Source organism: Camelina sativa, chromosome 11, assembly GCF_000633955.1.
Source record: "Camelina sativa cultivar DH55 chromosome 11, Cs, whole genome shotgun sequence".
NCBI classification, from domain to species: domain Eukaryota; kingdom Viridiplantae; phylum Streptophyta; class Magnoliopsida; order Brassicales; family Brassicaceae; genus Camelina; species Camelina sativa.
Genome location: NC_025695.1, coordinates 29,646,801 through 29,659,703, shown reverse-complemented (window position 1 = coordinate 29,659,703; position 12,903 = coordinate 29,646,801). Strand labels below are relative to the sequence as shown.

At 38.6% G+C, this 12,903-nt stretch overlaps 5 protein-coding genes across 15 annotated transcripts in view; 2 read left to right on the top strand and 3 right to left on the bottom strand.

Annotated features, from left to right (window-relative positions):
- The window catches only part of LOC104724625 (E3 ubiquitin-protein ligase RBBP6-like), a 7,706-nt gene extending 3,650 nt beyond the window's left edge, over positions 1–4,056 (bottom strand). Inside the window, exons 1-13 of the mRNA XM_010443162.2 lie at positions 3,571–4,056; positions 3,157–3,338; positions 2,645–2,741; positions 2,371–2,452; positions 2,102–2,268; positions 1,937–2,013; positions 1,747–1,803; positions 1,494–1,650; positions 1,242–1,393; positions 974–1,138; positions 589–891; positions 434–472; positions 9–327 (exon numbers count right to left, since the gene is read on the bottom strand). Of these exons, the coding sequence (XP_010441464.1) occupies positions 9–327; positions 434–472; positions 589–891; positions 974–1,138; positions 1,242–1,393; positions 1,494–1,650; positions 1,747–1,803; positions 1,937–2,013; positions 2,102–2,268; positions 2,371–2,452; positions 2,645–2,741; positions 3,157–3,322 (1,781 nt within the window). The 5' untranslated portion in view covers positions 3,323–3,338; positions 3,571–4,056. The remainder of the gene's footprint in view (positions 1–8; positions 328–433; positions 473–588; positions 892–973; positions 1,139–1,241; positions 1,394–1,493; positions 1,651–1,746; positions 1,804–1,936; positions 2,014–2,101; positions 2,269–2,370; positions 2,453–2,644; positions 2,742–3,156; positions 3,339–3,570) is intronic.
- On the top strand, positions 4,557–6,465 carry LOC104724626 (formyltetrahydrofolate deformylase 1, mitochondrial; the record flags this gene model as incomplete). Its single annotated transcript, XM_010443163.2, is given in 8 exon segments — positions 4,557–4,693; positions 4,800–4,912; positions 5,070–5,220; positions 5,307–5,380; positions 5,480–5,639; positions 5,860–5,958; positions 6,045–6,131; positions 6,229–6,465. Coding segments are annotated over 8 exon segments (968 nt in total), but the record flags the coding sequence as incomplete, so codon positions are not given.
- Positions 6,504–8,678, bottom strand: LOC104724627 (VAN3-binding protein-like). The gene is made up of 6 exons (XM_010443165.2): positions 7,913–8,678; positions 7,380–7,773; positions 7,114–7,290; positions 6,979–7,028; positions 6,834–6,891; positions 6,504–6,753 (listed from the first exon to the last, which is right to left on the bottom strand). The coding sequence occupies exons 1-6, from the start codon at positions 8,207–8,209 to the stop codon at positions 6,512–6,514; spliced, it is 1,218 nt and encodes a 405-aa protein (XP_010441467.1). The 5' UTR covers positions 8,210–8,678; the 3' UTR covers positions 6,504–6,511.
- Positions 8,978–10,303, bottom strand: LOC104724623 (aquaporin TIP2-3-like). Its single transcript, XM_010443160.2, has 2 exons — positions 9,852–10,303; positions 8,978–9,535 (listed from the first exon to the last, which is right to left on the bottom strand). Exons 1-2 carry the CDS (start codon positions 10,227–10,229, stop codon positions 9,161–9,163), a joined length of 753 nt encoding a protein of 250 aa, XP_010441462.1. The 5' UTR covers positions 10,230–10,303; the 3' UTR covers positions 8,978–9,160.
- LOC104724622 overlaps positions 11,676–12,903 on the top strand; it is a 3,398-nt gene continuing 2,170 nt past the window's right edge. For 5 of the 11 annotated variants that reach the window (XR_757716.2, XM_010443154.2, XM_010443155.2 and 2 more), the window contains exons 1-2: positions 11,676–11,937; positions 12,088–12,206. Coding sequence is in view for 7 of the 11 variants with exons in the window: in XM_010443154.2 (XP_010441456.1) it covers positions 11,765–11,937; positions 12,088–12,206 (292 nt within the window). In the remaining 4 variants the exon portion in view is untranslated. Of the gene's footprint in view, positions 11,938–12,087; positions 12,264–12,858 lie in introns of all 11 variants that reach the window. The other 6 variants (XR_757714.2, XR_757715.2, XR_002033930.1 and 3 more) reach the window with 3 other exon arrangements.

The following is a 12,903-nucleotide window of genomic DNA, read 5'->3' as shown; positions in this document are numbered from 1 at the left end:
TGGTTTACCTGTGAGGTGGTGGTATATTAGGGAACCCAAATCCTTGTGCAATGAACGGATCTGGATGCATCATATTCATACCCCCACCAAATCCCATGTCCATTGGATTTAATCCGTAACCCATAAATGGAGGCATTGCGCCTGGAAAAGGGCCTCCAAACCCATTGAAGCCGGGGTGAAAGCCATTGAAGCCAGGTTGAACACCGTTGAAGCCTGGTTGTACACCGTTGAAGCCAGGTTGCATGCCATTGAAGTACTGTGGACCTGGTCCCATTGGCATCATATAGTCAGGGCCCGCTAGATCTGGCACAGGATTCCATTGCATTTCTGCAACAAATCACAAAAAAAATCATCTTTTAGGCATCCCTTTCAATTCATATAGACTTTGAAAATGACAATGAATGACCTTCAGCATAGGAAAGAAAGCTTTTACCATTCCCAGGCACTCTGGCTTTCTTTTTCTTCTTTTTTCCTGTACAAAGACAAAAAGAACGTATTACATTGATGAACAGCAACTAGAGTGTGGACTATATCAGACTATCATTCGCAAAGTCCAGCGAAGCTAATATTAGGACATCTTTCTCTTACCTGGCTCTCCAGCAGCAACCTGCTGCTGCATTTCTTCCTTGGGGGCTTGCGTATTCAACTTCGAGACTGTTGCTTCTTTCACAATCACGGGCCCTTGAGTGCTTTCACATGCATCAACTGGCTTTTCCACATTCACTTCTGCAGATGCCCGAGGGGCACTTGTGATCTCTGCAACTTCCATTGGCGGCTTTATGGTTGAAGCATCGTTATTGTTACTAAGTACTGGTTTCTTCTCACCTTTAGATGCAACGGATGTAGTAGGAGATAGAGCCTTGGGAGGTGGACAGCGTGCAGACTCCAAATCTATATTATGTCCATGATGATTCAGTAGTGAGGACCAATCAAACAAAGTACAAAAACACATGAATGTAAGATAATGACAGACCTGGGATATGGCCAACGCTGCCGGCGTTCTCAGTGCTATCATTTCCAGCTTCCAAAATACGGTTTATGGTATCCCTGAGGGTCTTGTTTGGTAGAAGATCGTCAGCAAGTACATCAGTTGCTCCACAAACACACCTTGACTTTGAAATAATGTGATCTCTGATACCTGAATTGCATATAAATTGAAGTGAAAAAGATGCATATGTAGAACAGACTGGCAACGGTCAAAAGGCTTTTGTGGAATAGCAGAATGCACTAGAAGAACTTACACTTGTCACAGAAGCTCTGGAAACAACATTTGCTTGTAAGCGCAGCATCTCTCATCACTTCTTTGCATAATGGGCATTTTAGCTCAGGGGGAAGTTCTCCTACAGAGCGTGTTGTTGATGGCAATCCCTCCATTTCCTTCTCAAAAGCATCCCTGAATATTGTTGTAAGCACAATAAGCATTAGAAATATAATCAATATGTGCGAAGAAGTATACAATAACAACATTCCCAAACTGATTCGGCACAACGTACTCATTTGGTTTAAGAACTGCAACTGCGCCACTTGGCAAGGAATAAGAACCATCTGGGGTCGCCATCAACATGGACTTGGGGATACCAGTAGGTGGTTTAACTCTCTTAACATCATAGTTAGGGTCACCATTTGTGGGGCAATGCTGAATAAAATGTCCTGAAGCAGTAAACAAAACGCATTTAACACTTTTTACCTATGATATTTTAATACACAAAAGCGAGAGAAATATAACGATTTTCAAAGCTGACATACCAGGGACGTTGCAACGATGGCACACATATCCTGGAGGTGGCGTTTTCCTTTCCATTCCTATTGAAGCCAACAAAACCAAACTAAGTATCTTACAACTGGATGCATATAAAAAAAAATTATAAACTTGACACAAGTTAATGAAGACATTCCAGAATTCAATCAAAATCAAAGAAAAGAAAGTATAAATTACCAAAACCACGTCCATTCATTCTTCCAGTCATACCCCTTCCGTAACCTCTCCCAGCACCAAAAGTATCTGGACCTTGTCTGTTACATTGAATAAAATTAAAACGGCTGTTAAACCTTCTCACAAATTCAACAGTCTTAACTCCACCATTTCTGGAAGATTGATTACCGTTGCCAGTCAAGTGCTGGAGTGTCAATCAGCGCCTGAATTTTGCTTTCTTCATCTACTTTCTCGTCTGCTGGTGCAAGATCAGGACATGGATTAATATGCTGAGCATCTTGGGCATCAGGAATGGAATATAAATCAGTCCCAAACTCGTCCCACTCATCTTCAGGCTAAGAGGTGAATAAAGATGAAAATCAGTACTTTTGTAGTTAGAAAATTAGGTGCAGTCAATGCCATCATAAGCTGAGAAATGTTCACTATAATCAACTTACATATTTAGCTGCAGATGAATCGGCAACAGGTATATTGTTGGTTTCAGCCTGAACGTTTTCAACTTTATTCTCGATTCTAGGCCTGCAAAGTAAAGATATTTTGCATGAGGATCTCAATGTTTCTTAATAAATCCGATAGTCTAAAATATCTAATTTATGTAAAGCTTAAGATGGAGCAGTAAAATGCAATGTTTTTAAATATTATGGCGAGTTAAGATAAAATAGCTAAAATAAGTAGACCAAGAAAATAGAAACTAAAGATCTGAGAAAGTACTCTTGTGTAGTAATAACAGTGATGCGAGGGCGTCCAGGAACACGACGAATAAGGACCGATGTATTCTTTGGGATTAACATTGCTTCATCCAGATACTCTGAAAATTCAAAACAGATAACATGTAAAGGCCACAGAGTACAAGCAATGTTGGCGAGACACAGGATACCAAAGCTTCCCAAGAAAATTCTAGAATTCAGATTCCAACAAACTCTTTCATAATAATAGTTAACCAACCTAGCATATAATCATAGTAAATTTCAAAGTTAGCACAGAGAATGTAATTAAGTTGATTGTCTCATAGCTGCAAGCATATAGCCAACTACTACCAAAAGAAAACACTTGATTTGGTAACAGACCATAAAAGAATCTGGCAATAAACAACAGCAAGTTCACGCAGCAAACTAACATCTGACATATAGATCAGGAAGAGACAGTTATTGACGTAGCAAACTAACTATCAAAGAGAGAGAGAGAGAGAGAGACAGAGACAAATGTGACGTAGGAATACAAACCTTCGTTAGTTTGGGCATTGGAGACGACAATATCAAGGTCTTTACCAGTGCCCAAATGCTTAGTTTCGAAAATTTTGTCTTTGAGAATACCGACTGATATAAAAGGACCATCCATGGCAACGGTATCATAATCCCTTGCACTCTTAAACTTGTAATAAATTGCCATTGAGAAAATTTTGTATCTGATGATATAAACCAAAAATACATATATATGTATTACTTATCTTTATAAAGATGATAAATTTGAATTGACACAAACTCAAACACAAAAAAAAAAAAAAAGCTACTAAATTTTGAAAACCCTAATCAAGGCCTTTGTATCAAAATAAAAAACGAGGCCAGAGATTTGATTTCCAAAATCATAAAACTAAAATACAAACGAAAAAGAACCTATAAAAATTTAATATTTTATACTTCGCCTGATTCGACTCCACAGAAGAAACCTCTCCACGCGGTGCAGCAAGACCAAATCCAAAATCAACAAATCCTGCTTACAGAGATTCAGAAACGACGAGAAGGTCCGTGTTTTGAATCATCAAATCGAGTAGAGTAGATCGCCGTAGATGTCTCCAAAGCTCCTCTCCTAAGGTCTTCACAGCTACAAAACGAGAAACCGTCGCAAAGAATCGGATGACCGTGGCTTCACTTCGTAAGATCCGGTATCTAGCTCCAAGCTCCTCCGATTTGAAAAAAGAGAATCTACAGGATAATAATAATCATAGAAATCGAGGAGCTGAGCGGTGTGTCTTCACGAGAAGGAGATCGATCTTGAAATCTAGGGTTTCGACTCAGAAGAGCTCTCTCTCTCGTATCTTCNTTTTTTTTTTTTTTTTTTTTTTTTGTAATCTACAAAAATCCCACAGACGCACAGAGAATTTCCTTAAATAAAATAATTAAAATCTTATCGTATGCGGAGGAAGCCCCCCATTTACAGTGTGGATGGAAATATGAACCGAACCACGGTTTTGTTTGTTTGTTTTGTTTTTTTTTTCCTTAGTAAAAAGAAAGGGCTGGGCCCATTAAATGACATATTAATTTACCTAATTTCCCATTATTGACATTTTTGATTTTTTTCCAACCAATTTATATATATTTTTCTTTATTTCTCAAACCTAAAAAATTTATACAAATCAGCATAAAACACTTGAGAATTAATTGTTGTCTTCGGTCGGAGGGTAATCAAAACATTTATTGGGCCCTTGATTTTGTTTTTAAGGCCCCTTTTTTATATTTTTGATCAAATTGTTTTTAAAAAAATTACAGATCTCAGTTTTACAAAAAAAAAAAAAACAATATGGATGAGGGGAGCGATCCTCTGTCTGGGGAATCGGGACCGTAGTTTGGTCTCTCTCTCTCTCTCTCTCTCTCGTTGAGGCTTGAGGCGGAGAGAAGAGAGACCATGATACGACGAATCTCCCTGAGAGCTTCTGGATTCGCTAAGAACTCGTTTCTCAAATCGTCTCGATTCCACGGCGAGTCCCTCGATTCCTCCGTCTCCCCTGTTCTCATTCCTGGCGTTCATGTTTTCCATTGTCAGGTACACAACAACTCCTTGATAAAATCTTGCTCTGTTGATTCGAGAATCGTAAATCAATTTCAATTAATACTCTTTTTTTTGTTTGGTTTGTTATTTTGAATGGTAGGATGCTGTTGGGATTGTAGCAAAGCTATCAGATTGTATTGCAGCTAAAGGCGGAAACATTCTTGGCTACGATGTTTTTGTTCCTGAAAACAACAATGTCTTCTACTCCCGCAGGTTTTGTTACCCTCTTTTTTTTTTAGTAACTTTCTCAAAGCTATAGACTTTAAATTATTAAGTTCTTTGATAATGAATGAATCTAGGAGTGAAAGGTCATGTTTTGGTGTTTAGTTGTTTTGAAAAAAAAGAAAAGCAAAATGGTTTCTTTTGACAGCGAGTTTATCTTTGATCCGGTTAAATGGCCGAGAAACCAAGTCGATGAAGATTTTCAAACCATTGCACAAACATATGATGCCTTGAACTCGGTTGTCCGTGTGCCTTCTATAGATCCCAAGTATAAGATAGCTCTTCTGCTCTCAAAACAGGTATTCAAATTCGCCACTTCCTTTTTCTTTTTAACCTTTTGTACTCTTTGTATGTCCTGCTGATTAGTATGTGATTCTATATACAGGATCATTGTCTTGTCGAAATGTTGCATAAATGGCAGGACGGGAAACTCCCCGTGGATATTACCTGTGTAATAAGGTGAGCTTATACAAGTTCCTGTTTTCATCTTACTGACTCAGTATGTCTAGTAGTGTCTCGGGTGCTTATGCTGCTGGAATATTTTTTTGGTGTTTGTAGCAATCATGAAAGAGCTTCAAACACTCACATTATGCGGTTTCTTGAGAGGCATGGCATCCCATATCATTATGTATCGACAACAAAAGATAATAAAAGAGAAGATGAGATTTTGGAATTGGTTAAAGATACTGATTTCCTTGTTCTTGCTAGATACATGCAGGTAAATCAGTTTTTTTGGTCCTTGCCTTATCTCTATTCTTTTAATTCTTTGATCAAATGTTTAGTAGCAATCATGTGATCAAATGTTTAGTAGCAATCATGTTACCAAGCAGTCATCGTCAGCCTTCAGATGAATATTACTGCATACAGCGTAGTTGCTCTGTCTATTTCTAACCAAGAATAGCTTCACTAAGAAAAATTGAATTCATACCTTTTGGCAGATTCTGGCGGGTAACTTTCTGAAAGGTTATGGAAAGGATGTAATCAACATCCACCATGGTCTCTTACCATCATTTAAAGGCGGAAATCCTGCGAAACAGGTCACTGAGTTTTGTCTTGGCTCTCTTCTCGTAGTGGATTGTTTTTTTTGTATTTTTGCCATTTTTATTCTAGATTCTGTTTGCAGGCATTTGATGCAGGAGTCAAATTAATTGGAGCAACGAGTCACTTTGTTACCGAGGAACTTGATTCAGGGCCTATCATTGAGCAAATGGTAACTCATCTGCCAACTAGTTGATTGGTAGTATTTGTCATTATCAATGTACTCGGCAGCTTTCTCAATTTATCTGTCTGAATTTGGCTTATCACAGGTTGAGAGTGTTTCCCACCGAGATAACCTAAGGAGCTTTGTCCAGAAGTCTGAGGACCTAGAGAAAAAATGCCTCACGAAAGCTATAAAATCATACTGTGAACTACGGGTATTACCTTATGGCACAAACAAGACTGTTGTATTCTAGTTACAAAACCAATGACTGGTTCTCATCTGATTTTTTGTATGAACAATTCAAGAGAATATTATAAGAATTTTCTGTAAGATTGATGATTCATTTGCAGCAGAAAAAACTTGGGAATAGTAAGTATTTACAGGATTATCTACCGCATGCGATCGCTGAGACTCAGAGATTCCAGGGAGCATTTGGCGGCCTCGAGGCATGTTACTTTCTGGAGACTGGTCTGAATCCCACCAACCCATCTTTGCTTCTCAATCTTACTCTTGCACTTGAACTCCAAAAGACCCTGTCCTGTTTTCAAACCAAAATAGATTTCTTCGGAATTTTCCCTCTCTTTCCTGTAAGGCCATGCAGATATCTCGTCGCAGACTCCATAAACTATGCCTTCAAAAGCAACAACAAGCTTCAGACATCCGTGTTTCAGGTAATTTCCTTTAACTCTTGTAAGAATAGAAAATGCTTACATTTGATCTTCTTAGAGAATGCCCCTCCAACGTGTTTGCTTTTGAGTTTGATCATGACCTGAGAAATCCATAGAGGTTTAAGTAACTAGTATAGAGAAGCAAATACATTTGTCTCTTACAGATCAAATCCAGTCTGCTCAAGTACCTGAGACTTCTTGTTGATATAGACACATACTCGCTTTATTCGCTGCAATCCTGCTGTTAAAGTTAAGTATTATTAGCATCTTAACTAGTGGAACCAGTCATGAATCAGGCAGAATTTAAGAAGAATAGGATTTACCATTTCGTGCACATTGCACCAGTTCGCCCTCTAGAGGAAGATTTAGTTCCTCCAATCTAAACTGACAATTTACGGGCCAGTGAGACTCTGAGAAGCTCCTCTCGCAAGGTGTGATAGTTGCATTACTCCTTGCTTCCTTTGGCTGCCTCACCTTTAAAGCCGCTTCTCCTCTCAATGCTGATTCATTTTTCAACAAATTCAGATCAAATCTCATTTTACTAATCCAATCAAAGCCTCAAACACCAACTTTTGAAAAATAGCCTTACCAGTTGCAGCCGCGGCGGTGAGAGTCATGAGATCTCCAGGGCTGTGGATATCGATGGAAGACCTAACTGTGGAAGCAACACAGTTGTGATCAGCACCTGCTTGCTCAGCCATTTCAATGCAATACGAAGCCAGTAGCTCTGTTGCTGAGGCTAGAGACAGTGCCATCGTGGAGCTTGACTCTTTGCTACAGCTTTTCTCAGAGGTTACAGATGCTAACCCAGCTGCCAAAGCAGCAATGGACACAGCTGAATGAACACGGGCTTTCTCTACCCGCGCTTTATCTTTTTTCTTTGGAATCCTCATGTTGCTTGGGTTGGTGTGTTGCTTGTGGTAAAACCACTTTGGTAATCTCCCTGATCTGCGTGCCCCAACTGAGTTCATGATCTTCTCTGCCTGCAAATACCAAGGAATCATCAAAATCAGAATTCAATAACTAGTGAATATGTCCTACACAAGTGAAAGTATCTGATTGTACAGGAATAGTCAGAGTAGTTAAAGAGAGTTATAAGTATTAGCAGGAAAGGGATCTTACCATGAGTGGATCTGCAGCAACATCTTGGGAGAAGACTCTAGGACTGTTCTGGGAAACAGAAAACAGATCTCGCCGTTGTCTTTGCTTCTGCGCTAAAGCTTTGGAGATTTCAGAAGCAGATAGACTCCATGATCTGGACAGGAACTTCATTGGCTCCCTTGGTGTCTTAGGCTGATGAATCTGGGAGAAAATCTCTTCACTTCTCACATTTCCCTCATCCAACTCTTCCTCCAGATTCTCTGATCCGAACAACGATGAAGAACTATCATTCCAGTCTGAATAAAACCCACCTTCCATTTTCTTCTACTCAGATTTGTAGAAACCCCAAGATGACGATAGAACTTTTCTAGATGAAGAAGGTTAATATGTTGGTTGACTCAAGGTTGTGAAAGAGAGAAGATCACCAATAAACAAAAACGACCTCTTTTCTTTTAATAACTTGGAATTGTTCAAATCCAATCGAAAATATACTAATGGAGTCTCCACGTTCTGATATAAGTAAGGCAAAAGGTTGGGAGATACGGAGGGAACACAAATCGATGTAATTGTGCTTTGTGCAGAGTCCATTTATTCAGGAAATGTCTCATCAAATGGACACAAAATATAGATTAGAGAAACCATGGAACTTGTAATATGAATAATTAGGAAATAAAGGCAGGATATTGTGGGGACATTTGCATAGGTTTAAGTGCCATAAGCTGTTCTTTTGTCTTGTCTTTTTGAGTTTGAGAAGATTTGACTGGACAACTTTAACAGAGTTCGTGACTCTGCCGACCAGTTTCTGTTATACTAATTGTCATCACACAAAACCATGACACTTTTGGTATTCCTATAAAGATACTCCTCCCCCACGAGTTCATTAGTGCTACATATAAACAATTCTATATTGCTATCATTGTTTTCTACAAATCTATGGATTAGCCATGTAACCAAAAGAAACAACAGTCCATTGTATGGTAATGGTTCTACAAAAGCAATTTCGGCTTTGTGCATAATGTTTTCACGTTATACAAAACCATATGAATAATAAAAAACAAAAAAAAAACCAATTGATACGTTTGAAAAAACCCATGAAGTGGAATATATATATATACATTTTCTTATTAACAAGATAACTTTTTGTTTGTTTCTCTAAGTGGTACAATCTTGGAAAAAACTGAACAAACACCAAAACATTAAACAACCAAACAAAACATCAAACCAACCAACAAGCAAACATCAAACAATCACAAACCCGTTTATATTTAATTACACTCGGAGCTCACGGGTTTCTACAGCTTCGTAAGAACCAATGAACACGTCACCGTAGATGAGTCCGGCGAGTGCACCACCAACGAGTGGTCCAACCCAATAGATCCAAATCTGTGACAAGTCTCCACTGACAACAGCTGGTCCGAATGACCTTGCTGGGTTCATGGAGCCACCACTGAATGGACCAGCGGCAAGGATGTTAGCACCAACGATGAAACCAATAGCGATAGGCGCGATGGTTCCAAGCGATCCTTTCTTTGGGTCAGCTGCGGTGGCGTAAACGGTGTAGACCAAAGCAAATGTCACGATGATCTCCATCACAATACCTTCGGCCGCTCCTAAACCGGCTGCGACTCCGTGGGTTGGTACGCTCTGCAAAAAAAACCGGGAAACAATTCATTTGATACCCTTAAACCGAAAAAAACGTACTAATATATTTTTGTCACACTATTGTCCGGTAAGCAAATGAACCAAACCGAATAAAATCAAAGCGAATCGGAATATAGCTTACCTAATAAAACCGAACTAAAAGTCCTCAACCTAAACCGCAAAAGCATTTTCTGATAACGTAAGCAACAAACAATGAAAGCCTAAAATATTGTAACCTAAAAAACTAATATTCATGATGCAAACCAAAGCGAACCAGAAAAGCAAGATCAATAACCACTCCTAGGCTACTAGTACATACCTTTCCATTGGTAACAAAGACGAGGAGAAGACAAGCGACGATGGAACCAAGACATTGAGCTATCCAATAGAAGAAACCTGTGATCAATGTTATGTTCCCGCCGATGGCAAGGCCAAGAGTCACAGCTGGGTTAAGGTGACCACCGGAGATGTTAGCAGCAATGGAAACTCCAACGAACAGAGCAAAAGCGTGGGCTATCGCGATGGCTACAAGACCAGCTGGGTCTAAGGCTCCATCAGAGGTCAGCTTGTCAAACGCGATAGCAGAGCCAACGCCAGCGAATACGAAGAGAAGGGTTGCGATAAACTCAGACAAGTAAGCTTTTAGAGATGCTACGCTGAATGAGTCACCCACACTTCCAACTTCGATCTTCACCATTTTCTTTTTGAAAATAAAGGTTTGGCTTGTGGTTGGTTTTGTTTTTCTGTTTAGCTCTTTCTTCTTTCTCTGTTATTTGGGCTTTGTATGGGCTCTTGTTTATATAGCGAAGAGGAGACGACAATGATGGGGCATGTATGACGTGTCAAATCATTATTGGAAGCCGTCCAAACCGCCTCTTAATTGATTAATTCGAAGATTAGCAATATTTAAGATGGTTAGTGACAACTATGTTGGGATTTTAAAACATGTAAGGATAAGAATCTTCTGTTGGCACTTTGATATTTCGCATTTAAATTTAATGTTGTGTCACACCAATAATGATAATGGTCTTATTATGTTTACTAGTCTTTGTTATTTTAAAATTTTCGTATTGGATTAGATTAGATAGGGAAATTGCTAAAATATTAGTAGGGATTATACTATGTTATTTTCTATCTGTTTTTGTTTCTTACTTCTTATGAGTTGTTGGATCTGGGATGCTATTTAACCAAGATAACTATATAAAAAAAAATCAAGTTTTTAAGTTTTAAGTTTAACTATCTGCGATTATGGAACATCTAGAGGTTATTTTCTTCATTTTTTTGGCATTTATATAAACTTACCATAGATATGCAGCATATGCTTATAGACAAAAATATCGTAGGTGAGTCTATTTTCTGGAATCTCAACTTTTTCATAAGTCAGAAATAAAGATGTTTGTAGCTTTCGAATACTAGAATAATGTTTTTTTTTTTTGTTTTGGGTGTCTCTACTCAAATTCGTACTTGAAATGATGGGACTGATCGGGAAATAGATGAAGAAAATTTTTGGCCTTTGATCCAAAATGTATTTAGTCAGCTATTTTCAGGTGAAGAATATAACCATGCGTTGATTAATATTGCTTAAACGAATTGTTTTGTATTGTTGGAACATAAAAGGGCTTAAACGAATTTATGCGTGGTATTATGTGATTTACCCATAGAAAGGTAATTGTATGTTTCATATAGCCGAAAAGTGTATAATTCTGATTTCTGAATATTGAAAGGTGCTCCAGCTCCACCATGATGGCAAATTTAATAACCTTTCTTAAGTGATCTATTACATTTTTTTTGTTTTGTTTTTAGCCGTCCCATTCCAATCCCACCTTGTATTTTTATTTTAGGTTGGTCATCAAAAGGGGGACTAATCAATAGTTATATTATCTATAGTGAAAAGGTTTAGGCAGGCAGGGATAACACATTATATTAGTTAGTTAATTCATTACGCATGTTCTATTTCGGAGGATACGTAAGCAGTTCATCTCACTCTACTCAGAAACCCTCCGATCCATCCAGCAGCTTCAGATTGTGGATCTTTTTAGACAATGGGCCTAACTAAAGCCCATCAATGAAATATTCCAAAACCCAACAAAAACAGAGCGATATTTATTTATTTTCAAGCTTCTTTCTTCTTTACTCCGTCCGTCTTAAAACCCTATAAACCTCTCTCTGTGGACGAAGGTCGATCTCACTTTTTTCTTCTTCTTCCGGGCATCATCTTCTCTATCTCTTGGAATGGCTTTCAGAATCATGAACAGATCCTCCGTCTCGTCTCTCAGATCCGCCATCAGATCTTCGCTTCGAAATTCTCCTGTTGGCACCGGATCTTCACCGGCTGCTTCATCCGCCGGATTTCGCATTCCGTCTAAACCAGCTGTTTCTCCTCTTCCCAGATTCTCTTTCTCCAGGTCTGTCGACTGTTTCCATGACTTCAATCGCCTAATTTCAAAATTTCAACTTCCCATTTCGTCATTTCTTTGATCCGCGGTGTTCATAAATTCTTCGATTTAGGGTTTTCCATTTGATGAGTTTGCGTGGGTTTTACCGTTTCTGTGTAGGTGTCCATCTGAGCTTGGTTGTGTTCAGTCGCTGTTACCGCTTCACAGCACGGTGGCGGCTGCTCGGTTGACGTCTTGCCTTAGCACTACTTCCAGAAGCAGCCGAGCTCTCTCTCAGGGTACTCTCTGCTGCACCTCTCCCGACCTCTAATTCTCTTTTCTGCTCTTTCTTTCTTGTGAGTATAGCATTTCTTTTTTTTTTTTTGGGTGCCTTCTTCTCTATTTTTGATCATTCTTCCCTTTAGTCTATTCTATGTTGCAGTACTTAAATTGACTGACCTCACATATGATAACTTTTATGTATTGCACACATGACCTTTGGCCTTAGCAGTCGGTTTTGTATTAGAAAACTTATAAACCTTTTCTAGTCATTTACATGTGAGGACGTTAGATTGCTGTGAGAAAAGGGATCAAATTTATAGTAGCTTCGATGTTATAATTGATTGCTTATATGAAGTGTTTGCAAGATCTATGATTAATTCATATGACTATGCTTTTTCCTTATTTATGTTAATTCTTAGTTTTCTGACTTTCTTACTTGGTAAGAACAGAGTTGTTTTATGTAGTGTTGGTAGATTTAATGTTTGACTCATAACAAGTAGGAGGTTTGACCCTAGTATAACTAATACTGATTGAGTGAATCAGTTTCTAGAGTTGTGAAAGAGTTTTGAGCTTTAGTGCCAATGTGTCCGTCTAATTATGAGTACTTGGTTCATGCAAGAGCTTTCGTGCCATTGTGTCCGTCTAATTATGAGTACTTGGTTCATGCAGGCACATAATTTCACCGTTACCATGTGGGATCCTTGCATCTTTATC

Excerpts from the sequence above, each read along its gene's own strand:
- LOC104724627 (XM_010443165.2), bottom strand. The coding sequence starts at position 8,209 with ATGGAAGGTGGGTTTTATTCAGACTGGAATGATAGTTCTTCATCGTTG. Across the intron at positions 7,029-7,113 it reads GGTGCAATGTGCACGAAATG|GATTGCAGCGAATAAAGCGA; the intron begins GTAAATCCTATT and ends CTTTAACAGCAG. Across the intron at positions 6,754-6,833 it reads ATTCTCTAAGAAGATCAAAT|GCATAGTTTATGGAGTCTGC; the intron begins GTAAGCATTTTC and ends TTGCTTTTGAAG.
- LOC104724623 (XM_010443160.2), bottom strand. The coding sequence starts at position 10,229 with ATGGTGAAGATCGAAGTTGGAAGTGTGGGTGACTCATTCAGCGTAGCA. Across the intron at positions 9,536-9,851 it reads TCTTTGTTACCAATGGAAAG|AGCGTACCAACCCACGGAGT; the intron begins GTATGTACTAGT and ends TTTTTTTTGCAG.